The 27,159-nt window shown below is 44.3% G+C and overlaps 1 protein-coding gene across 1 annotated transcript in view; it reads right to left on the reverse strand.

Annotated features, from left to right (window-relative positions):
- LOC311136545 (opioid-binding protein/cell adhesion molecule-like) overlaps positions 1 to 27,159 on the reverse strand; it is a gene marked incomplete at both ends in the record, with an annotated part of 251,840 nt that overhangs the window by 90,245 nt on the left and 134,436 nt on the right. Inside the window, one exon of the mRNA XM_084170712.1 lies at positions 22,568 to 22,693. Within this exon, the coding sequence (XP_084026838.1) occupies positions 22,568 to 22,693 (126 nt within the window). The remainder of the gene's footprint in view (positions 1 to 22,567; positions 22,694 to 27,159) is intronic.

Raw genomic sequence — 27,159 nt, forward strand, 5'->3', positions numbered from 1 at the left:
GATTATTTGACCGAAAACAATAATGTTCCTTGAGTTTTTGCAGAGTTTAGAGATATGAAAAGTAGCTAGTTTACAGCTAACTGCTCTCTGTCTCGTCATTGAGCAGAACAGCAAGCAGAGGCGTTGCTATGGATACTCACACAAGCAGAGTCATGCACAGAGAGCATGCAGTGCAGGGAGCGAACGATAGACGAGCAGCTAATGGATACTAACGGAGGAAGTTATTTCTGATTTTGGGCAGGGCCGGGCCGGGCCGGGCCTTAAATTTGGCAGAAGCAATTTGGCATGGGTAGGGCCTGAACTTCGGGGGCATGGTTAGGGATTAAAATTCATGCCCGTGCAGGGCACTACAGAGAATACTACGGTAAAGTCTGCAAAAACACTACAGTGAATACTGTAGTATTTATACCATAGTATACTATAGTATTTTTTTATGAGGGATACTGCAGAGAGAGCCAGCAGAGAGGACCCAGTGTATTAAATCCTACAACAGCATGATTTTCAGAATATAATTTTATGCAGCACTGCAACTTCAACTCACCAGAAATGAATATGTCTCTCTGCTTATGTATCCTGTGGGCACTCACAAATTGCACATTAATTGTCGAGTGCCATTTTGTAAAGTGCCAAATGCTTCAATGTCAAAGGAAAAGGGACAAATCAAATTCTCTGCCATATGCTGCGAATGAGGAGGTCTGCAAACAAATTACAACAGCTGGCTTCTTGCAAAATAGTGTTTTCACTGAGGCTTTGGATCACTTTGGCTCTGCCTAATTCAATGGTCATTACGGACAATGAGTTTACAGTAATGCCTGTTAACAAATACACGCGTACATAGATGCAGGGACACACACATACAGTGTTAGTAATTACATGTCTAAGTGTTCGACAAATATGTCAAAAGCCTTTGCAACATGATTCTTGCAAGCAACTGTATCAACATGAACAATATTGCGTTTCAAATCTTGTTCGCAGAGGAGAACAAGGCGATATGAAACATTTGTGTCATCTCTGACCACATTACTTTTAGCAGAGAGTATTGATATTGTTTCACAATAAATGGAGATAAAGGAAAGTGATCATGAAGAAAGCAACCAAGGGGGACTACATCGAAGCAAAGGCACCTTGCTTGCCAACCTCATTTGTCTTTTCCATCCAGAAGTTTCCAGTAGAGAGAGATCAGAGTCGATGCTCTTGAACAAACCCCCAGATACATTGCCTAGAGACCACACGCCCTGTTTCTAATGCTGGTTTGTCATTGGCTAATGGTTATTGGTTGATTTGTAATGAGGAGAAAATGGAAATGTGTGAAAAGGTTTGTTTTTCTTGTCTTTTCAACCTTACACGTACCTTTTAGCAAACCAATTTAAGTATTGATCAAAAGGCCTAAAACTGACGTATATGTTTTGCACTTCGACCGTTTTTCAGCCTTTCCTTTCATGATTGACCTTCTTTCATGGACTCCTGACCCAAATGTGGATATTAATCTTGTTCAGAAGTGGATACCCTTGGGACTATGAGGATCTTCGATAGTGAATGAAGGGCAGCATAGAGGGGAGAACGTTTGTGTTGTGAGTCAGTCATACAGTCTTGTTACTAAACCAGTGTCCACCAGTGATCAGAGCTAGTTTCCCCAAGTGATCAGGTTTGGGTAACCCCAATGATAAGTCAGGTGGGTCAGGGGGCGGAGTCTCTCAAGGAGAGTTTTGAGGTATCCTCTGTTTGTGAAGTTACTCATGTTCAGAGGAGTGTTTTTTATTTTTATTTTTATTTTTGTTCTTTTTTAAAAATTTTGGGGGTGTTGATGGCAAACCAGATAGGGAGGAGGATAATTTTTGTGGGGACTTGGAGGAAACAGAAAATAGTTCTCCCAAGTCAGGAAGGTGAGTCTTGTGTGTCTCTAGCTGAGACGTTCTGGGCAGAGATAAGTGATGTAGTTTGCCCTAGGCAGGTTGAGGATGAGGTTGATTCAGGTGTCACTGAGCAACTAGGTTATTTTAGTGGTATGATAACGGATTTGGTTCCCCCAAGTGATCTGTTAGACTCAGAGGTTGTCAGTGATTCTTTGGTTCCTTTAGCTGACACTTTCTTAGCCTATGTAGAGGAGGTTGTGGTCAGCAGGCTGACCATGAGGTTGTTTGGGTGTCAGGTGTTGATTTGGCTGACACACTTCTCACTGAGCAATGGGAGGGAGGAGATTCTTCCCAGTCATGTTGTGAGGTTAGTGAGGATCCGCTGGAAGACCCGGTCTGGGTTTTGCGGGGTGACATGGCTGTGTCTTGTGATGAGAATCAGGAGCTTGAAGAAGTAAGGTTGGTGGAGAAGCAAGATCCACCGGTGTTGTCACTTCCTGTCGTTAAAGAGCGGTTGACAGTTCCTGCAGCATGTAGGCCTAGTGTGTTTCCTGTTAAGGTGGAGGAAAGTGAGGAGAATATACAGTGAGGGAAAAAAGTATTTGATCCCCTGCTGATTTTGTACGTTTGCCCACTGACAAAGAAATGATCAGTCTATAATTTTAATGGTAGGTTTATTTGAACAGTGAGAGACAGAATAACATCAACAAAATCCAGAAAAACGCATGTCAAAAATGTTATAAATTGATTTGCATTTTAATGAGTGTTTCTGTAGTCAGGTTGTGTAAATGCAGCTCTAGTGTTTATAGTGTACATATTGTGTCTTGTCAGTTAAGGAAGTTTTATTGAAAATAAATACAGGGAAAAAAGTATAAAAATTTAGAAAATTCCGCAAAATAGCAATGGGTGACAGTAGCTAGGTTTAGAAATGGGTGGCAATACAGTGGGGAAAAAAAGTATTTAGTCAGCCACCAATTGTGCAAGTTCTCCCACTTAAAAAGACGAGAGAGGCATGTCATTTTCATCATAGGTACACGTCAACTATGACAGACAAATTGAGGAAAAAAAATCCAGAAAATCACATCGTAGGATTTTTAATGAATTTATTTGCAATTATGGTGGAAAATAAGTATTTGGTCAATAACAAAAGTTTCTCAATACTTTGTTATATACTCTTTGTTGGCAATGACACAGGTCAAACGTTTTCTGTAAGTCTTCACAAGGTTTTCACACACTGTTGCTGGTATTTTGGCCCATTCCTCCATGCAGATCTCCTCTAGAGCAGTGATGTTTTGGGGCTGTCGCTGGGCAACACAGACTTTCAACTCCACCAAAGATTTTCTATGGGGTTGAGATCTGGAGACTGGATAGGCCACTCCAGGACCTTGAAATGCTTCTTACGAAGCCACTCCTTCGTTGCCCGGGCGGTGTGTTTGGGATCATTGTCATGCTGAAAGACCCAGCCACGTTTCATCTTCAATGCCCTTGCTGATGGAAGGAGGTTTTCACTCAAAATCTCACGATACATGGCCCCATTCATTCTTTCCTTTACACGGATCAGTCGTCCTGGTCCCTTTGCAGAAAAACAGCCCCAAAGCATGATGTTTCCACCCCCATGCTTCACAGTAGGTATGGTGTTCTTTGGATGCAACTCAGAATTCTTTGTCCTCCAAACACGACTAGTTGAGTTTCTACCAAAAGTTATATTTTGGTTTCATCTGACCATATAACATTCTCCCAATCCTCTTCTGGATCATCCAAATGCACTCTAGCAAACTTCAGACGGGCCTGGACATGTACTGGCTTAAGCAGGGGGACACGTCTTGCACTGCAGGATTTGAGTCCCTGGCGGTGTAGTGTGTTACTGATGGTAGGCTTTGTTACTTTGGTCCCAGCTCTCTACAGGTCATTCACTAGGTCCCCCCGTGTGGTTCTGGGATTTTTGCTCACCGTTCTTGTGATCATTTTGACCCCACGGGGTGAGATCTTGCGTGGAGCCCCAGATCGAGGGAGATTATCAGTGGTCTTGTATGTCTTCCATTTCCTAATAATTGCTCCCACAGTTGATTTCTTCAAACCAAGCTGCTTACCTATTGCAGATTCAGTCTTCCCAGCCTGGTGCAGGTCTACAATTTTGTTTCTGGTGTCCTTTGACAGCTCTTTGGTCTTGGCCATAGTGGAGTTTGGAGTGTGACTGTTTGAGGTTGTGGACAGGTGTCTTTTATACTGATAACAAGTTCAAACAGGTGCCATTAATACAGGTAACGAGTGGAGGACAGAGGAGCCTCTTAAAGAAGAAGTTACAGGTCTGTGAGAGCCAGAAATCTTGCTTGTTTGTAGGTGACCAAATACTTATTTTCCACCATAATTTGCAAATAAATTCATAAAAAATCCTACAATGTGATTTTCTTGAGAAAAAAAAAATCTCAATTTGTCTGTCATAGTTGACGTTTACCTATGATGAAAATTACAGGCCTCTCTCATCTTTTTAAGTGGGAGAACTTGCACAATTGGTGGCTGACTAAATACGTTTTTTCCCCACTGTAGCTAGGTTTTCATCCAATTGGCGACCGATTTTCATGCAAATATTCAAAACTCCGCATAAAAAAATATGCAAATTTTTCCACCAGAGATGTGTTACCATCAAATTCACTTGTTGCGGATAAAAGGTTGTGTGATGATGTTGTGCACATAAAAATTACTTTTGCAGATTTGTAAAAAAACTTTAATGGGTTTCTATCGCATTTTCAACTCTACTGATGCTTTTCTTTTTATATAGTGTTATATAGTGAATGTGCCCACTCTGGTCTTGGCACGTGCATTCTAGCCAACAGCTCGCAGATACAGTGTGGATATAGCCTCCTACATGATGAGATTATTATGGACAAAAGAGCAAGATTATTTGTATTTGGCAAATGGTAGCCAAGCATCAATCATCATGTCACGAGAATAAGACCCTTATTTGGAAAGGAGCATCAAGCCCATTAACGTGCTCTTTCACCACCCTGTGAAGTTCATCATAATCTATTTAATCTGTAGCCTAATAAACTGCATACTTTCCCGAGTCGTAGTGTGAGAACCACACAACACATCGCGTGACTCCAAATGTACTTTGATATGATGGTTAATATATCAATATTTGGCATAAAGGTGTTCCCGCCACCATTACACACATAATTAATTTTACCAATACAAAAAGATCCCACCTTGTCTAGCGTATTTAGTTTTGTCGACATTTGGAATGTTTCCCGACAAATTAGCAGTTTCCATCAGGCCTGTCGTGACATTTTTTATCCAAGGTGTACTTTACTCGCATAAAAAGGTTGGATGGAAACCTGGTTTATGTGACTTTTTAAAAAATGTTCTTGTTTTGGGAGGTGTTGGGGAATAGGTTAGGTACACTCCTCCAGTGGTGGTTGTCCCACTGGCTATCCTAAGTTGAATGCACCAATTTGTAAGTCGCTCTGGATAAGAGCGTATGCTAAATGACTTAAATGTAAATGTAAATGTAGTTTAGACAGCACACTACAGCTCACTACCACTTCCACACTCCATTCCACCAGGGGGCAGCAGCAACCTTGTCCAAATGCTGAGCCTGGTTGATAAGCACATCGGGTGCTGCCAATTAGGGTGATCGTCAGTCAGTGTTTCAGGTTGCAAGCTATGAGGCTGCTGGTGTAGTTTGGTGGCCAAACGCCTTTAGTTTGTTTTTGAGTCTTTAGTCGAGGCATGCCTTTGGTATTTTTCCTTTTGTACATATTTATCTTTTGTCACCATCTGAACAAATGTGACTTGTTTCAGGAAACTAGGCGTATGTCGCCCATCACAACTTCACATGACGCCATTTGAACGTAAACCTTTAATCAAAATGCGTTTTTTGGTAGAAATGCCTTCTGGAACGTGAACTTTCATGTGCCTTAATAACAAACTTGTATGCCATCTTTCGATACGAATACAATTGTTCAATTACGAGCCTAGTTGGTTTAGCCATGGAAAAAGACAGCAACCTTCCCGCTAGCCATGATTGGCTGAGATATAATGAGTGGGCTGGACATGCCGAGAGATGAGTTTGGATTGGTCTGCCATGTAGTACGCTTCTGTCTATAATATGAGCTGGTCAGTATGTGTAGGTAATCCTTTCTAACGTGGCTTTTCTGAAAGATATCACGTACAGGTGAAGTCGGACGTTTACATACACCTTAGCCAAATACATTTAAGCTCAGTTTTTCAAAATTCCTGACATTTAATCCTAGTAAAAATTCCCTGTCTTATGTCAGTTAGGATCGCCACTTTATTTTAAGAATTCTGAAATGTCAGAATAATAGTAGAGAGAATGATTTATTTCAGCTTTTATTTATTTCATCACATTCCCAGTGGGTCAGATGTTCACAAACAATTAGTATTTGGTAGCATTGCCTTTAAATTGTTTAACTTGGGTCAAACGTTTCGGGTAGCCTTCCACAGCTTCCCACAAAAAGTTGGGTGAATTTTGGCCCATTCATGCTGACAGAGCTGGTGTAACTGAATCAGGTTTGTATGCCTCCTTGCTCGCACACGCTTTTTCAGTTCTGCCCACAAATGTTCTATAGGATTGAGGTCAGGGCTTTGTGATGGCCACTCCAATACCTTGAGTTTGTTGTCCTTAAGCCATTTTGCCACAACTTTGGAAGTATGCTTGGGGTCATTGTCCATTTGGAAGACCCATTTGCGACCAAGCTTTAACTTCCTGACTGATGTCTTGAGATGTTGCTTCAATATATCCACATCATTTTCCTTCCTCATGATGCCATCTATTTTGTGAAGTGCACCAGTCCCTCCTGAAGCAAAGCATGATGCTGCCACCCCCGTGCTTCACGGTTGGGATGGTGTTCTTCGGCTTGTAAGGTCCCCCTTTTTCCTCCAAACATAACGATGGTCATTATGGCCAAACAGTTTTTGTTTCATCAGACCAGTGGACATTTCTCCAAAAAGTATGATCTTTGTCCCCATGTGCAGTTGTAAACCGTAGTCTGGCTTTTTTATGGCAGTTTTGGAGCAGTGGCTTCTTCCTTTCTGAGCGGCCTTTCAGGTTATGTCGATATAGGACTCGTTTTACTGTGGATATAGATACTTTTTGTACCTGTTTCCTCTAGCATCTTCACAGGGTCCTTTGCTGTTGTTCTGGGATTGATTTGTACTTTTCGGACCAAAGTATGTTCATCTCTAGGAGACAGAATGCGTCTCCTTCCTGAGCTGTATGACGGCTGCGTGGTCCCATGGTGTTTATACTTGCATACTATTGTTTGTACAGATGAACGTGGTTTTCAGGCATTTGGAAATTGCTCCCAAGGATGAACCAGACTGGTGGAGGTCTACACATTTTTCAGAGGTCTTGGCTGATTTCTTTTCATTTTCCCATGATGTCAAGCAAAGAGGCACTGAGTTTGAAGGTAGGCCTTGAAATACATCCACAAGTACACCTCCAATTGACTCAAATTATGTCAATTAGCCTATCAGAAGCTTCTAAAGCCATGACATCCTTTTCTGGAATTTTCCAAGCTGTTTAAAGGCACAGTCAACTTAGTTAATGTAAACTTCAAATCAAATCAAATTTTATTTGCCACATGCGCCGAATACAACAGGTGTAGACATTACCGTGAAATGCTTACTCACGCCCTTAACCAACAATGCATTTATTTGTTAATAAAAAAGTAAAATAAAACAACAACAACAAAAAAAATTAGAAAAAAAGAGCAGAAGTAAAATAAAATAACAGTAGGCTATATACAGGGGGTACTGGTGCAGAGTCAATGTGCAGGGGCACCGGCTAGTTGAAGTAGTTGAGATAATATGTACATGTGGGTAGAGTTAAAGTGACTATGCATAAATAATTAACAGAGTAGCAGCAGCGTAAAAAGATGGGGTGGGGGTGGGGGGGTCAGTGCAAATAGTCCGGGTAGCCATGATTAGCTGTTCAGGAGTCTTATGGCTTCGGGGTAGAAGCTGTTGAGAAGCCTTTTGGACCTAGACTTGGCGCTCTGGTACCGCTTGCCGTGCGGTAGCAGAGAGAACAGTCTATGACTAGGGTGGCTGGAGTCTTTGACAATTTTGAGGGCCTTCCTCTTACACCGCCTGGTATAGAGGTCCTGGATGGCAGGAAGCTTGGCCCTAGCGATGTACTGGGCCGTCTGTAGTGCCTTGCGGTCGGAGGCCGAGCAGTTGCCATACCAGGCGGTGATGCAACCAGTCAGGATGCTCTCGATGGTGCAGCTGTATAACTTTTTGAGGATCTGAGGACCCATGCCAAATCTTTTCAGTCTCCTGAGGAGGAATAGGCTTTGTTGTGCCCTCTTCACGACTGTCTTGGTGTGTTTGGACCATGATAGTTTGTTGGTGATGTGGACATCAAGGAACTTGAAGCTCTCAACCTGTTCCACTACAGCCTGTCGATGAGAATGGGGGCGTGCTCAGTCCTCTTTTTTTTCCTGTAGTCCACAATCATCTCCTTTGTCTTGGTCACGTTGAGGGAGAGGTTGTTATCCTGGCACCACACGGCCAGGTCTCTGACCTCCTCCGTATAGGCTGTCTCATCGTTGTCGGTGATCAGGCCTACCACTGTTGTGTCGTCGGCAAACTTAATGATGGTGTTGGAGTCGTGCCTGACCATTCAGTCATGGGTGAACAGGGAGTACAGGAGGGGACTGAGCACGCACCCCTGAGGGGCCCCCGTGTTGAGGATCAGCGTGGCAGATGTGTTGTTACCTACCCTTACCACCTGGGGGCGAACCGACAGGAAGTCCAGGATCCAGTTGCAGAGATGGGTGTTTAGTCCCAGGATCCTTAGCTTAGTGATGAGCTTTGAGGGCACTATGGTGTTGAACGCTGAGCTGTAGTCAATGAATAGCATTCTCACATAGGTGTTCCTCTTGTCCAGGTGGGAAAGGGCAGTGTGGAGTGCAATATAGATTGCATCATCTGTGGATCTGTTGGGGCGGTATGCAAATTGGAGTGGGTCTAGGGTTTCTGGGATAATGGTGTTGATGTGAGCCATGACCAGCCTTTCAAAGCACTTCATGGCTACAGACATCAGTGCTACGGGTCGGTAGTCATTTAGACAGGTTATCTTAGTGTCCTTGGGCACGGAGACTATGGTGGTCTGCTTGAAACATGTTGGTATTACAGACTCAGTCAGGGACATGTTGAAAATGTTGGTGAAGACACTTGCCAGTTCGTCAGCACATGATCGGAGTACACGTCCTGGTAATCCGTCTGGCCCTGCGGCCTTGTGAATGTTGACCTGCTTAAAAGTCTTACTCACATCGGCTACGGAGAGCATGATCACATAGTCATCCGGAATAGCTGGTGCTCTCATGTATGCTTCAGTGTTGCTTGCCTCAAAGCGAGCATAGAAGTGGTTTAGCTCGTCTGGTAGGCTTGTGTCACTGGGAAGCTCGCGGCTGTGCTTCCCTTTGTAGTCTGTAATAGTTTTCAAGCCCTGCCACATCCGACGAGCATCAGAGCCGGTGTAGTACGATTCAATCTTAGTCCTGTATTGACTCTTTGCCTGTTTGATGGTTCGTCAGAGGGCATAGCGGGATTTCTTTTAAGCATCCGGGTTAGAGTCCAGCTCCTTAAAAGCGGCAGCTCTACCCTTTAGCTCAGTGCAGTGGTTGCCTGTAATCCATGGCTTCTGGTTGGGGTATGTACGTATGGTCACTCTGGGGACGACGTCATCGATGCACTTATTGATGAAGCCAGTGACTGATGTGGTGTACTCCTCAATGCTATCTGAAGAATCCCGGAACATGTTCCAGTCTGTGCTAGCAAAACATTCCTGTAGCTTAGCATCTGCGTCATCTGACCACTTTTTTATTAACTGAGTCACTGGTGCTTCCTGCTTTAGTTTTTGCTTATAAGCAGGAATCAGGAGGATAGAGTTATGGTCAGATTTGCCAAATGGAGGGCAAGGGAGAGCTTTGTATGCGTCTCTGTGCGTGGAGTAAAGGTGGTCTATAGTTTTTTTTTCCTCTGGTTGCAAATTTAACATGCTGGTAGAAATTAGGTAGAACAGATTTATGTTTCCCTGCATTAAAGTCCCCGGCCACTAGGAGCGCTGCCTCTGGATGAGCGTTTTCCTGTTTAGTTATGGCCTTATACAGCTCATTGAGTGCAATCTTAATGCCAGCATTGGTTTGTGGTGGTAAATAGACAGCAATGAAAAATATAGATGAAAACTCTCTTGGTAAATAGTGTGGTCTACAGCTTATCATAAGATACTCTACCTCAGGCGAGCAAAACCTCAAGACTTCCTTAGTATTTGATTTTGTGCACCAGCTGCTGTTTACAAATATACACCGCCACTCATTTTCTTACCGGAGTCAGCCGTTCTATCCTGCCGATGTAGCGTATAGCCCGCTAGCTGTATGTTGTCCATGTCGTCGTTCAGCCACGACTCAGTGAAACATAAGATATTACAGTTTTTAATGTCCCGTTGGTAGGATAAGCGTAATCTTAGGTCATCTCATTTCTTTGTCAGTGGGCAAACATACAAAATCAGCAGGGGATCAAATACTTTTTTCCCTCACTGTACGTCCACGATATCTCTGTCTCTTTCTCCTGCGAATGACGGGGATTTGGGCCTTGTCGGGTGTCTGTAGGATATCCTTCGCGTCCGACTCATTGAAGAAAAAATATTCCAATACGAGGTGAGCAATCGCTGTCTTGATATCCAGAAACTATTTTTGGTTATAACAGACGATGGCAGAAACATTATGTACCGAACAAATTACAAATAACGTGAAAAAACACACATAATTGTACAATTGGTTAGAGGGCTGTAAAACGGCAGCCATCTTCTCCAGCGCCATCTCTATCGACCTTCTGGAATTGTGATAGATTATTTCACTTAAAATTCACTCTGTCTGTAAACAATTGTTGGAAAGATTACTTGTGTCATGCACAAAGTAGATGTCCTAACCGACTTGCCAAAACTTTAGTTTGTTAGCAAGAAATTTGTGGAGTGGTTGAAAAACAAGTTTTAATGACTCCAACCTAAGTGTATGTAAACTTCCAACTTCAATTGTAGTAGAACTGCATAAGTGTTGCTCTCCACTTTCTGGAGGACCGAGTTTTGAAATCAGTGGAATTAGAGTATGATAACTAAGGAGATGGAGAGAATTCTGGCGATTGATTGCAAATATGTCGAAAAGAGAACACACAGAAGGCTCCGGATTATATCTTAAAACGAAGGGCAACCTTGGCATCCGTGACAGAGAGGGAGAAGCGTCCATCCATGTATACGGGTAAGAGAGTATAGCTAGCTACATTGTCAGATATTACACATTTCTAATTTTATCAGAAAGTTGTTTTCATCCTGTAGGTTCATGCTCTACAACATTCGGAGAGTACGACCCTGCCTTACACAGGAAGCGGCACAGGTCCTAATCCAGGCACTTGTCATCTCCCGTCTGGATTACTGCAACTCGCTGTTGGCTGGGCTCCCTGCCTGTGCCATTAAACCCCTACAACTCATCCAGAATGCCGCAGCCCGTCTGGTGTTCAACCTTCCCAAGTTCTCTCACGTTACCCCGCTCCTCCGCACACTACACTGGCTTCCAGTTGAAGCTCGCATCTGCTACAAGACCATGGTGCTTGCCTACGGAGCTGTGAGGGGAACGGCACCTCCGTACCTTCAGGCTCTGATCTGTCCCTACACCCAAACGAGGGCATTGCGTTCATCCACCTCTGGCCTGCTGGCTCCCCTACCTCTGCTGAAGCACAGTTCCCGCTCAGCCCAGTCAAAACTGTTCGCTGCTCTGGCACCCCAATGGTGGAACAAGCTCCCTCACGACGCCAGGACAGCGGAGTCACTCACCACCTTCCGGAGACATTTGAAACCCCACCTCTTTAAGGAACACCTGGGATAGGATAAAGTAATCCTTCTACCCCCCCCCCCCCCCCCCCAAAAAAAAAAATGTTTTATTGTAAAGTGGTTATCCCACTGGCTATAAGGTGAATGCACCAATTTGTAAGTCGCTCTGGATAAGAGCGTCTGCTAAATGACGTAAATGTAAATGTAAATGTACTCAGATTTCAGAGCACTCTCATCTGTGTGCCAGAGCGCAGAATAACTGACAAATTTATGAATGCTCAACACCCGTTGAATATGAATATGGCCAGTGTCAGTAAATGTTGTCAAAAAAGTGTAATTCAATAGTTGCCAGCAGCACAGTTGCAGGCACCAACGCATTGGATAATATAAAACATTTACATTTACATTCACGTCATTTAGCAGACGCTCTTATCCAGAGCGACTTACAAATTGGTGCATTCACCCTATAGCCAGTGGGATAACCACTTTACAATTATTATTTTTTAAACAGCCTAACCAGCTCTGCTAGGGCGAGTAAAATGGTCAGAGTGAGCTGTTCTCTCATTTGTGTCTGGAAGTAGCTAACAAGCTAGCCAACGTTAGCCAGTTAGCTTGGGTGCTTGACTGCTGTTGTTAGGTCAGAACGCTTGGATCAACCCTACTTTTCGTCCAGAGCGTCCAGTGTATGCTCCGAAAGCGAAACACTCAGAATTTACGAACGGCCAATCTGACAACGCTATGAGTTTACGAATGCCCAGAGCACACTATGGCACTCCAGATTAAATTTACGAACACACCCATAATATAAACCAGCCTTTAGTCTTGAAATCTTTGTTTGTTTAGTAAATAGCCTCATGTGAATCCTTAAAGAGATGGGTGGGGCTAAATCTTAAGAGGGTGTGAACGATGCTGAATGGGTGTAGACAAAGAAGAGCTCTCCAGTAGGTATCAAACATTCAAGGGCCATTTTCTCAAAAGTGAGGTTACAAGTTTATCAACTTTGAAAGCAGAATTGTTCCTCAACTGTAGTGTATGATATACCACTTTCTAGCCCTGAGTTTCTACTTTTATCCAATGTTAAAAAACACCATTTAAAATGTTGCTATATAAGACCGAATCGAGCCGGTCGGTCACAAATATTAATCCACTTGGACTGGTCGACCAAGAGGTCAACAGAGACAGAGCTGGCCCTGGACCAAGGTAAGGTTGTTGTCTCCCTGGGCACATGTACATTCAACACCTAAGTGCTTACACTGATTTCTCACATAGATGCAAATCTTAAATCAGGTTACAGACCAGTTAAGTAGGCCTAAGACTCCAAGACATAACGAGTGCAGCACAATCAGTAGGCTAGTTATTGGTTTCGTAACATAGGTTAGTGTTGGACTGAACCTACAGGACAGTAGATCTCCAGGAAGAGGGTTGGGCAGCCCTGCTTTATGCCCTTAAAAAAAAACGATCTTCTGTAAAAGCATGAGGCAAATTGGGCCAAGACAGTACCAATAACTACAGCAGGTCAAACCCTTTTGCCAGTGGTAGACAGGACATTGGCCAAAAGTCTTAACCCAAACCTTACGAGAAAACCTATGCTCATCCCTGCATGTTCACTTTGCATTGTATACAATCCATTGCTGTTTGTAGAGCTTTCCCATCCCACTGGGTAAGCAAACTTTTAACATTCTGCCTTTTCTCCCCAGTGATTACACAATCACTCCACTGACAGACAGCAATTAGTAATAACGCAACATTGTTCCCATTGAAAGACGTATCACAGCAAAATGGAATGCCATACGTTTTCCCCTGTATAATAGTCTGATTGCCACTCATCACGAGAGCTGCTAACAGCCAACAACATCAGTCTACAATGCCATAGAGCTGTCAATCATCCACTGACACTGCCAAATTAGAGGGCACAGACCTTCAAGTCTCCAACAGGAACTTACCTAACTGGCAATTTTGTCTCCCCCAAGAAACAAATTAGAACGCAATTCGGAAACAAAAGTGGATCTTTGAAGGAAACTAGACAACTTGATTGATGGCCGCTGTCACTTCTGTGTTGTCTATGCTGTTGTGTCGTGTAAAAGTAACAATCTTACAACAACATTGGATGGCAGAGTGGATAAGGGAGTAAAAAGAATATCAAGCTGTTGATCAGATTGTGACAGTGCACCAGGCACGGTGTAGGCCGCACAATATAGCACTCATTTGCAAATTGCAAAGTCTTTAGTGTTTACCATCGTTTTAAATGAGGAATGTCCAATATGATGTTTCTGACAGTTGGATGAATGGACACTCGTAACCTCCTCCATATAACAAGTGCCCCCCTTTAATGGCCCAAATTGATCCATTTGGCCCGGCAGTGCATTGTCCTCTACATGCACTGTTTTCCTCATGCATACATCTTCTAATCCTTTTAGAGGCTGGCAGCCAAGGATGAAGGGGCAGCGTTGAATAATTCACGATTGTCCCTGATAAAAAAGAAGTGGAGACACAGGCTTGTAGTGCACTGAATCAATATTAAACTTGAACTGATCACATCCATATAAGGGAATGACTGAGGGCGACTACATATACAGTATTAAGGGACTGACTGATCCCCCTCTCCACCACTGGGATGTGGACTGTAAAATGTCAACAGCAGTATTGAAAATATAATTTAACTAATATTGTTCCCAGTGATGGCTGCTCTCCTGTCCTGTCACTTGTCACTCTTCCACACTGTGAGGTGAGGTGTCTTTCTGCTTCAGTAGCTACTTCAGTTACATTTCCTCATGTTCTTGGCTGACACCACTGAATGTGAAACTAAATATTCACACTAGATAGAATAATACCCATTCGATGCCTTGGCGGTTCTCTCATTGATTGTTTGATATTTAGTCATGCATGTTTAGCTCATGTATAATTTGGTTTATTGGACTTATTTTCAAATGTGGCGTCAAAATATAGCCCAGTCACTTAGCAGTCACTTTAGTGCAATTCTTACAGACATAAATGCTTTCTTTTTGGGAGTGGTCCATTATCAGAAGCGACAGAGATGGAGACAAACTGGGGAAAGAGTGGAGAAATGTCACTCCAGAACACATTTAAGTTCCTACACATGTCTGAGAATGTCTTTCCGAGGCAGCCAAACATCCCCAATCTTCTTCCTTTCTTTCTTTCTTTCATTACAGCTCGCACATAAATGCCAACTAAGATAACCCGCCATATCTCCGCATTTCCCTGACATTAACAGACAGTCTCAGCTACAGACATTGCTTATTGGTTTTCACAGAAGTGATTTGTGATGCTTTTGTTGGCGCTGTGTGTCTGTCTACCGTGCCTGTAATGACAACTAAATGAATATCGGTTATTGCCCGATTCAATAGAGTAGAGTCGGTAGATCAACATTGCCACCATAATGTATGCAATGTATGCATTGCATTAATATGGAGTATGGTTTTATTTACACTCAATTCCAATCATGGAGAATGACACCATCTGGTTTATTCATACATTAAACCATTTACCCTTTAACTGTTGATTGTAATGAGCAGTTGAGAAAAGAGTTAGCTGGAAAATGATGATATTCAAGGTGAATATTGGAAAATCTGGGCATTTGTTTTAGGGTGGTTGTTTAACAGAATGGGGATATTGAAGATCCTTTCGACTGTGAAGAAGAATTAGCTCGACCGACTACATGTAGATAATGAGGGAAAAACATCTGGACTGGTTGCATTCATATTGTGTGTTCCAGGCTGAATGCGTGTGATCATATACTGTAGAAGCAGCACATGACTCATTCTGCTACTGCATGTTAAATCCCTACCTTACACAGAAAGCGGCACAGGTCCTAATCCAGGCACTTGTCATCTCCCGTCTGGATTACTGCAACTCGCTGTTGGCTGGGCTCCCTGTCTGTGCCATTAAACCCCTTCAACTTATCCAGAACGCTGCAGCCCGTCTGGTGTTCAACCTTCCCAAGTTCTCTCATGTCACCCCGCTTCTCCGCACACTCCACTGGCTTCCAGTTGAGGTTCGCATCTACTACAAGACCATGGTGCTTGCCTACGGAGCTGTGAGGGGAACGGCACCTCCTTACCTTCAGGCTCTGATCAGACCCTACACCCAAAAGAGGGCACTACGTTCATCCACCTCTGGCCTGCTAGCTCCCCTACCTCTACGGAAGCACAGTTCCCGCTCAGCCCAGTCAAAGCTATTTGCTGCTCTGGCACCCCAATGGTGGAACAAGCTCCCCCACGACGCCAGGACAGCGGAGTCACTGACCACCTTCCAGAGACACTTGAAACCCTACCTCTTTAAGGAATACCTGGAATAGTATAAAGTAATCCTTCTTCCCCCACCCCCCATAAAAAAAAAGGTGGTTGTCCCACTGGCTATCATACGTTGAATGCACCAATTTGTAAGTCGCTCTGGATAAGAGCGTCTGCTAAATGATGTAAATGTAAAATATAAATGTAAGACAAAACACGCTTACACAAACACACGCACGCAAGACATGCACATGTGCCCACACGAGCACACATACACACTTATAATGGCACCGGAGTGGATGGCTGACGTTTTACGGGCTCCTAACTAATTGTGCTATTTTGTTAGTTTTTTCGCATTGTTTGTAATTGATTTTGTACATAATGTTGCTGCTACCGTCTATTATGACCAAAAAGAGCGTCTGGACATCAGAACAGCGATTACTCACCTCGAACTGGACAAAGATTTTTTCTTGAATGAGTCCGACGCAAAGGATATACTGCTTTCCCGAGACCAGGCCCGTGAAGAAAAGATGGAGATACCGGGGGCGGAGGTCGGGGTGCCTTGTGAGAATTCGTCGGCGAGTGGGTAAACCGCCACTACCATCAGTCCTATTAGCCAACATGCAATCACTGGAAAATAAACTGGATGATCTACAATCAAGACTATCCTACCAACGGGACATTAAAAACTGTAATATCTTATGTTTCACTGAGTCATGGCTGAACCACGACATGGAAAATATAGAGCTGGCTGGGTTTTCTGTGCATCGGCAGGACATAACAGCTACGTCTGGTAAGACGAGGGGCGGGGGTGTGTGTCTATTTGTCAATAACAGCTGGTGCGCAATGTCTAATATTAAAGAAGTCTCCAGGTATCACTATCCTGAGGTAGAGTACCTCATGATAAACTATAGACCACACTACCTACCGAGAGAGTTCTCATCTATATTATTCGTAATCGTCTATTTACCACCACAAACCGATGCTGGCACTAGGACCGCACTCAACGAGCTGTATAAGGCCATAAGCAAACAAGGAAATGCTCTTCCAGAAGTGGCGCTCATAGTGGCCAGGGACTTTAATGCAGGCAAACTTAAATCCGTTTAATCAAATTTCTACCAGTATGTCACATGTGCAACCAGAGGAAAAAAAACTCTAGACCACCTTTACTTCACACACAGAGACACATACAAAGCTCTTCCTCGCCCTCCATTTGGCAAATCTGACCATAATTATATCCTCTGGATTCCTGCTTACAAGAAAAAACTAACTCAGGAAGTACCAGTGTCTCCCTCAATACGGACGGAAGTGGTCAGATGATGCGGATGCTACGCTACAGGACTGTTTTGCTAGCACATACTGGAATATGTTCCGGGATTCATCCACTGGCATTGAGGAGTATACCACCTCAGTCACCGGCTTCATCAATAAGTGCATCGACGACGTCGTCCCCACAGTGACCGTACGTACATATCCCAACCAGAAGCCATGGATTACAGGCAACATCCGCACCAAGCTAAAGGCTAGAGCTGCCGCTTTCAAGGAGTGGGACACTAATCCGGACGCTTATCAGAAATCCCGCTATGCCCTCCGACGAACCATCAAACAGGCAAAGTGTCAATAAAGGACTAAGATTGAATCCTACTACACCGGCTCTGATGCTCGTCGGATGTGGCAGGATTTGTAAACTATCAAGGACTACAAAGGGAAACCCAGCCGTGAGCTGCCCAGTGACGCGAGCCTACCAGACGAGCTAAATACCTTTTATGCTCGCTTCGAGGCAACCAACACTGAAGCACGCATGAGAGCACCAGCTGTTCTGGACGACTGTGTGATCACGCTCTCCGTAGCCGATGTGAGCAAGACCTTTAAACAGATCAACATTCACAAGGCCGCGGGTCCAGATGGATTACCAGGACGTGTACTCAGAGCATGCGCGGACCAACTGGCAAGTGTCTTCACTGACATTTTCAACCTCTCCCTGACAAGTCTGTAATACCTACATGTTTCAAGCATACCACCATAGTCCTTGTGCCCAAGAAAGTGTAGGTAACCTGCCTAAATGACTACCGCCTCATAGCACTCAGGTCGGTAACCATGAAGTGCTTTGAAAGGCTGATCATGGCTCACATCAACACCATCATCCCGGAAACCCTAGACCCACTCCAATTCTCATACTACCCCAACAGATCCACAGATGACGCAATCTCAATCGCACTCCACACTGCCCTTTCCCACCTGGACAAAAGGAAAACCTATGTGAGAATGCTGTTCATTGACTACAGCTCAGCACTCAACACCATAGTGCCCACAAAGCTCATCACTAAGCTAAGGACCCTGGGACTAAACACCTCCCTCTGCAACTGGATCCTGGACTTCCTGACAGGCCGCCCCCAGGTGGTAAGGGTAGGCAACAACACATCTGCCACGCTGATCCTCAACACTGGGGCCCCTCAGGGGTGCGTGCTTAGTCCCCTCCTGTACTCCCTGTTCACCCACGACTGCGTGGCCAAGCACGACTCCAACACCATCATTAAGTTTGCTGATGACACAAGAGTGGTAGGCCTGCTCACCGATAACGATGAGACAGCCTATAGGGAGGAGGTCAAAGACCTGGCAGTGTGGTGCCAGGACAACAACCTCTCCCTCAATGTGAGCAAGACAAAGGAGCTGATCATGGACTACAGGAAAAGGAGGGCCATTCATGGTAATGGAAATACACTGAGACTCAGATTTTTCACTTTAAAATGGATACCAAACAATATCAAGTTCAACAAACCATACAACTCTATGCCCAATGACAACTTTTAACAATTTCCACTGAACATTTTACAGGAAGAACTGCCCACTGGGCAAAAACTGGTTGAATCAACATTGTTTCCATGTCATTTCAACAAATAAATTAAATGTGATGACGTTGAATCAACGTGGAAAACTGATTGGATTTGCAAAGAGTCATCAACATAAGGGAATTTAATATTTTTATCTAAATCTAATGACATGGTGACATTTTTTGTTGATTTCGTGTTAGTTAAAAACTCAACCAAATGTAAATCAAAATAAGACGTTGAACTGACGTCTGTGCCCAGTTGGTGTGCAGATACAGTTTGCATCTGCACAGTTTTTCCAGTAACTGTGTGTCATTTCCTTACTGTGTAAATTATTCAAAGTAGTCATTGTGCATATAATTGTTTGGTTTGTTAAACTTTTCAACCAATGTTTTTTGTTTGGCATACATTTTTTAATGAAAAATCAGAGTCTCAGCGTAATTCCATTAAAGTGGAATTGCCCTATAGTTGGTTGGAGGTTGTCCATTGATTGGCGCTGAGGTTGTGGGTTTGTCAATCAAATTTTATGTTATGTTTTGACGGTACCTGGGTCGTTCTTGAATTGTGGTGGCATTTGCGTCCCTCGCCTTTGCAACCATGAAAAACACTTTAAAATGACAAATAGCTACACATCATATATGATTTGGTTTATATTTAACTGTTTATCAATGATAAAAACATCATCCAAGTCCTTAATACTGCAGCATTATATGTTTATGAATTGTTTAAAGCAATTAGGGCAAGTAAATTGGCTTGTCCCAGTAGACATGAGTACACAGTGTTACCTGGTGTTGATTTTTCAGTGTAACATTTATAGTGTTGATTCAGGTGGCAAATTAACTCTGTAAATGTTAAATTAACACTCATTGGTGTAAAATAACCCCAGTGTTGGTATTAAGTTGAGTGTGAGCGTGTGATTGTGTCAGTTTTACTTTGTGGAGAGTAAAATATTCTCATCAAAACCACACCCATCATTTCCATATTCCCCAGCATGCTCTACTGCAGGTAGATCTTTTTAGGATAATTTTTATTATCTGTGTTTTTGCAAGTACATTGTTTGATTGATTAATCTTATGCTACACAAAGATAATAACATAAATTTTTCTTAACTAATCCAATCAGTTAGTTAGATTTACTGCACCCATTACTGAAATGGTTGTTCCAGTTTAAATGGTTTTAGTAGTCTCCTTTATCAATGTTTATAACCTTGACATTCAATCTGAATGAAGGTTGCGGGTGAATGAAAACTCCAACTGTTGGACATCCTAACTCTGGCTGGATTCCAATAGGAATTACACATCACTTTGCAAGCCAGCATAATGTGACTTGCAGTCCTGATGTGGCCTGTAAACAATGAGTTTCAAGCCACTGTTTTATGGTAAAACTAGACCATCAAAATAAGGTTTTATGAGATGTCATAAAGAGTTTAATTTTAATGATAACATTTGCCTAGGAACTCACTTGGTGAAGGCCACAGGACTGAAAATGAATTCAACAACCATGTCTATAATATTGTTTATAATATTGTAACGTCCTTAACCCAACACTAAGCGACCTCTTGGCGTAATGGTTAAAAAATACTATATGCGCATAACACCATTGGTGCAAACTACAGTTGAAGACGGAAGTTTACATACACTTAGGTTGGAGTCATTAAACTCGTTTTTCAACCACTCCACAAATTTCTTGGAAATTTCCAGAAAATGATGTCATGGCTTTAGAAGCTTCTGATAGGCTAATTGACATCATTTGAGTCAATTGGAGGTGTACCTGTGGATGTATTTCAAGGCCTACCTTCAAACTCAGTGCCTCTTTGCTTGACATCATGGGAAAAGCAAAATAAATCAGCCAAGACCTCAGAAAATTATTGTAGACCTCCACAAGTCTGGTTCATCCTTGGGAGCAATTTCCAAACGCATGAAGGTCCCACGTTCATCTGTACAAACAATAGTACGCAAGTATTAACACCGTGGGACCACGCAGCCGTCATACCGCTCAGGAAGGAGACACATTCTGTCTCCTAGAGATGAAAGTACTTTGGTGCGAAAAGTGCAAATCAATCCCAGAACAACAGCAAAGGACCTTGTGAAGATGCTGGAGGAAACAGGTATAAAAGTATCTATATCCACAGTAAAATGAGTCCTATATCGACATAACCTGAAAGGCCGCTCAGCAAGGAAGAAGCCACTGCTCCAAAACCGCCATAAAAAAGCCAGACTACGGTTTGCAACTGCACATGGGGTCAAAGATCGTACTTTTTGGAGAAATGTCCTCTGATCTGATGAAACAAAAATAGAACTGTTTGGCCATTATGACCATCGTTATGTTTGGAGGAAAAAAGGGGGTCGATTGCAAGCCGAAGAACACCATCCCAACCGTGAAGCACGGGGGTGGCAGCATCATGCTGTGGGGGTGCTTTGCTTCAGGAGGGACTGGTGCACTTCACAAAATAGATGGCATCATGAGGAAGGAAAATTATGTGGATATATTGAAGCAACATCTCAAGACATCAGTCAGGAAGTTAATGCTTGGTCGCAAATGGGTCTTCCAAATGGACAATGACCCCAAGCATACTTCCAAAGTTGTGGCAAAATGGCTTAAGGACAACAAAGTCAAGGTATTGGAGTGGCCATCACAAAGCCCTGACCTCAATCCTATAGAACATTTGTGGGCAGAACTGAAAAAGTGTGTGCGAGCAAGGAGGCCTTCAAACCTGACTTAGCCAGCTCTGTCAGGAGGAATGGGCCAAAATTCCAACTTATTGTGGGAAGCCTGTGGAAGGCTACCCGAAACGTTTGACTCAAGTTAAACAATTTAAAGGCAATGCTTAAAGTTTAAGAGGGTTTATCTACCGTCCCCTTTGCTAGATTTGAGCTAATCTGGCTCAGGCTAATGTTGTTGTTGTTGTTGTTGTGCATAGGCAACTGAGGGAGATATAGCGTACTGCTTGGTTGATCAATTTAAAGTTCCCAAAAGTAAGACGTGGTATTTATATATTTGCAGAAAACCATTCCGTTTTTTTTGGTGTCTTTGGCTACTGCTTTCTAAATAATGATCTAAACAAAGTTGTGCTGTTCTGCTGCCTGTAAACACAGTCCATTAGTGCAACATCAATGTGAATGTCATCGGCCCTATGGCATGGCCTATTTGCATAATAGGTCTACTCTAGCTGTGATTGGTTATGGCGCACCGGGTCTGTGTAGAGTCCGACATGGACAAGACGGACAAGTTTTATTTGTTTTTATTTACCGCAGTGTCTATTAATTGCCCAAACGCATGGCCGCTTGTCCATCCATTACTATAGAATTTTCACAAATACTGACTACTTAATTTCCAAACATTCTATGAATAATGAAAACATGAATATTTGCATATCTATGACCTCGTCACAAAATGTAATTACATTTGATGGTGCTAAATCTGTGTCAGTTCCTATTTAACACTGAAAAGTGTGGACCCGTATACACACTGGCCCAGGGTTAATTTATAAAAAGGTTAATTACCTTAGATTTGAGCATCTGTGGCCTTCATTTAAGAAAATCCTCAATTACTTAAAATGTGTAATTGGTGTAACCATCGTTGTTGTTACTACTCCTAGCCTACTGTTTAAAAGTATTGAAAGTCATTAAGCTGCCATATTAGTTGATTTAGAATAGGAAGATATACACAAATACATTTAAATTCAGTTCATTTTATTAAAAATGACATGTCCAAATGCCACCGCAATTCAAGAACGACCCACCTCGAAGGTTTGCAGAGTTAAGATTGTTTGAGATCCTGTCTTACCTTTTGTCGAGCGATGCTTCCATATGATGTTGGGTTCTGGTCGTCCAATGGCAAGACACATTAGAGTAATGTTGCTGCCCTCGTTCACTGTGATGTCCGTCGATATGTTTGTGATCTTTGCAGGTACTAAGGAAAGTGGAAACAAAAACATAGTACTTTCAAATATAATTTAATTAATTAATTCAATTATACATTTAGTAAGAATATAGCTACAGCACTTTTGTTAGAAAAATGTTGACAAATTTTTTCATTAGGTGTAATCAAAGCAGGACCTCATCTAAACCATCACAATTGTCACGATCGTCGTAGGGAATAGACCAAGGCGCAGCGTGATGAACGAACATGTTTAAACTTTATTATCTTTAGTGATAATAGACAACAATAAACAAAACAAGAAACGACTCGTGAAGTCCACGGTAACAATGACCAACACGGAACAAGAACCCACAAACACAAAGGGAAAACAGACAGTTTAAATATGGCTACCAATCAGAGACAACCAACGACAGCTGACACTCGTTGCCTCTGATTGGGAGTCACTCTAGCCAACATAGAAGTAAACACAACTAGAACTACCAACATAGAAATCTAACACATAGAATGAACACACCCTGGCTCAACATATAGAGTCCCAGAGCCAGGGTGTGACAGTACCCCCCCCTAAAGGCGCGGACTGCGACCGCGCCTCAACTTGAACAAAACAGTGGAGGGCTGGGTGGGCATACCTCCTCGGCGGCGGTTCTGGCTCCGGCCTTGCCCACCACCCTCCAATAAACCCCCCATAGCGCCCCTGGTCCAGTCTGGCCCCGCTGGCTGGAGCTGAACTGGACTTAGCAGGAGCGGTTAGCTTCAGCTCCGTAGTGGAGCAGTTGACCAGTACCTTACCAGGCACCGGTGACCCAGGCACGGGTTGTGCTGGAGTGACGACGCGCACCCCTGGCTTGGTGCGTGGAGGAGGAACGGGCCTTACCAGGCTGACGACGCGCACCCCTGGCTTGGTGCGTGGAGGAGGAACGGGCCTTACCAGGCTGACGACGCGCACCCCTGGCTTGGTGCGTGGAGGAGGAACGGGCCTTACCAGGCTGACGACTCGCACCCCTGGCTTGGTGCGTGGAGGAGGAACGGGCCTTACCAGGCTGACGACGCACACCGTAGGCTTGGTGCGTGGAGCAGGGACAGGCCGGGCTGGGCTGGCGACGCACCCCGTAGGCTTGGTGCGTGGAGCAGGGACAGGCCGGGCTGGGCTGGCGACGCACACCGTAGGCTTGGTGCGTGGAGCAGGGACAGGCCGGGCTGGCGACGCACCCCGTAGGCTTGGTGCGTGGAGCAGGGACATGCCGGGCTGGGCTGGCGACGCACACCGTAGGCTTGGTGCGTGGAGCAGGGACAGGCCGGACCGGGCTGGCGACGCACACCGTAGGCTTGGTGCGTGGAGCAGGGACAGGCCGGGCTGGGCTGGCGACGCACACCGTAGGCTTGGTGCGTGGAGCAGGGACAGGCCGAACCGGGCTGTGGAGACGGATAGGAGACCTGGAGTGAAGAGCGGCCACAACCCGTCCCGGCTGAATGCCTACCCTCACACACTCTGTGTGAGGCATCCGCACAGGACGTACAGGGCTGTGTACCCGTACTGGCATAACAGCACGTGACACTGGAGCAGGATATCCGGGACCGCGGAGAGGCATTGGAGACCACGAGCGTTGAGCCGGCACACTCCGTCCTGGCTGCATACCCCCCTTCGCACGACACGTGCGGGGTGCTCGCACAGGACGTACAGGACTATGCCGGACCACTCGTGGCACAGTACGCCGCTCCGCATACCGCAGAACCTGCCCCGTCCCATGCTGCCATGCCTGAGTACGGGAAGTTGGTTCCGCTCTCCATCCAGGCTCCGCCAACCTGCCTTCTGGCCCCCCTAACCCGGTGGCCTCCTCTCCAAATCGCCCTGTGGCAGCCTCCTGCTGCCCAGCCGCCCATGCCGTGTGCCCCCCCCTAAAAATGTTTTGGGGTTGCCTCTCGTCCGTCCGACGATGACACTGCTGACGCCGCTGCTCCTCTCTCGCCAGGGCCTTAATCCTAGCCCAAGGTCCCTTGCCCCCGAGCATGTCCTCCCAGGACCACGATTTGCCCACCTGGGCCATCGCCAACCTCTCCATCTCCTTTCCCGGCGCTTCCTCCCATGTCCAGTCCAAGATCTGCCCCTGGACACGCTGCTTGGTCCTTTTATGGTGGGTTCTTCTGTCACGATCGTCGTAGGGAATAGACCAAGGCGCAGCGTGATAAACGAACATGTTTAAACTTTATTATCTTTAGTGATAATAGACAACAATAAACAAAACAAGAAACGACTCGTGAAGTCCACGGTAACAATGACCAACACGGAACAAGAACCCACAAACACAAAGGGAAAACAGACAGTTTAAATATGGCTCCCAATCAGAGACAACCAACGACAGCTGACACTCGTTGCCTCTGATTGGGAGTCACTCTAGCCAACATAGAAGTAAACACAACTAGAACTACCAACATAGAAATCTAACACATAGAATGAACACACCCTGGCTCAACATATAGAGTCCCAGAGCCAGGGTGTGACAACAATTCAAACCATCAAAACCATGTGGTAAGCTTACAACTTATTTATTGTCATTACCATGTAGAACATTGCACATTCTCATGAGACACTGTCTCATATATCAATGTATAAATATATACTTTAGATAGGCACATGCCATTTGAATGTTCATGGATTTCAGTTTGCATTGACTGCTATGTGGGTGTAATAAAACCTGGATTTACACATAGAAATTGTAACATCCAGTGTAGCTAATAATGGTTATTATAATGGAAGGGGAAGACAGATAGGTAGGTAGCCAGTGACTGGGGACCACGGGGTGAGTGGTTTGCTCTCCTACATCTCATTGACCTTTGGATCTAATGCTCTAATTATTATGGATGTCTAATGTTCATTTCTGGCTCATTTAGGGGACAGTTCCTAACCTACTTTTAAATGCCACAGAATAGCTTTCTCCAATCCTTCCAGATGAGACGTCCCATTACAAATCAATGAAGAAAATACAAGTAAATTACAGAAAGTAACTGAGCAAAAATATAAACGCAACATGAAAAGTGTTGGTCCCATGTTGCATGAGCTGAAATAAAATATGCACAAAAAGCTTATTTCTCTAAAATGTTGTGCACAAATTTGTTTACATCCCTGTTAGTGAGCATTTCTCCTTTGCCAAGATAATCCATCCATCTGACAGGTGTGTTATATCAAGAAGCTGATTAAACAGCATGATCACTACATAGGTGCACCTTGTGCTGGGGACAATAAACAGGCACTCTAAAATGTGCAGTTTTGTCACACAACACAATGGCACAGATGTCTCAAGTTTTGAGGGAGCGTGCAATTGGCATGCTGACTGCAGGAATGTCCACCAGAGCTGTTGCCAGATAATTAATGTTCAGTTCTCTACCATAAGCCGCCTCCAACGTTGTTTTAGAGAATTTGGCAGTATGTCCAACTGGCCTCACAACAGCAGACCTCGAGTAACCACGCCAGTCCAGGACCTCCACTTCTGGCTTCTTCACCTGCGGGATCGTCCAAGACCAGCCAACCGGACAGCTGATGAAACTGTGGGTTTGCACAACCAAAGAATTTCTGAACAAACTGTCAGAAACCGTCTCAGGGAAGCTCATTTGCAAGCTTGTCGTCCTCACCAGGGTCTTGACCTGTCTTCAGTGGGCAAATGCTCACCTGCGATGGCCAGTGGCACGCGGGACAAGTGTGCTCTTCACAGATGAATCCTGATTTCAACTGTACCGCAGATGGCAGACAGCGTGTATGGCGTCGTGTTGGCGAGCAGATTGCTGATGTCAACATTATGAACAGAGTGCCCCATGGTGGCGGTGGGATTATGATATGGGCAGGCATAAACTACGGACAATGGGTATGAATACTTTCTGAAGGCACTGTATTTGTCTCTGCCTGCAAATCATCCTCATAAAAGGTAGGCTATATCCTATATACAAGACATAGCTCAAGAGAAAGTGCCCACTTTCATCATTCTTACATTTTAGTCATTTAGCAGACGCTCTTATCCAGAGCGACTTACAGTTAGTGCATACATTATTTTATTTTTTTCATACTGTCCCCCCCGTGGGAATCGAAGCCACAACCCTGGCATTGCAAACGCCATGCTCTACCAACTGAGCTACATCCCTGCCGGCCATTCCCTCCCCTACCCTGGATGACGCTGGGCCAATTGTGCGCCGCCCCATGTGTCTCCCGGTCGTGGCCGGCTACGACAGAGCCTGGATTCGAACCACTGCGCCACTCGGGAGGTCTTGCTGCTTCAAGTTCAGTAGCCATACTTGTGAGATCAGGTGTGCGTGTGGTCTCAATTAAATAGTGTAAGCTATAGCCTATGCATGGGCGGAGAAGCACAGGGAATCTTTCTAAGGAAATGTACTTCCTAAATATGATTAGGCTATATTAGCCTACATTGCGTATAAATAAATATTGATCACCCATATTTGTCTTCGTCTGAAAATCGTCACACTCCTAAAAGGTAGGCTATAAAACGTAG

Source organism: Coregonus lavaretus, assembly GCF_964263955.1.
Source record: "Coregonus lavaretus genome assembly, chromosome: 10".
In the NCBI taxonomy this organism is placed as follows: Eukaryota; Metazoa; Chordata; class Actinopteri; order Salmoniformes; family Salmonidae; genus Coregonus; species Coregonus lavaretus.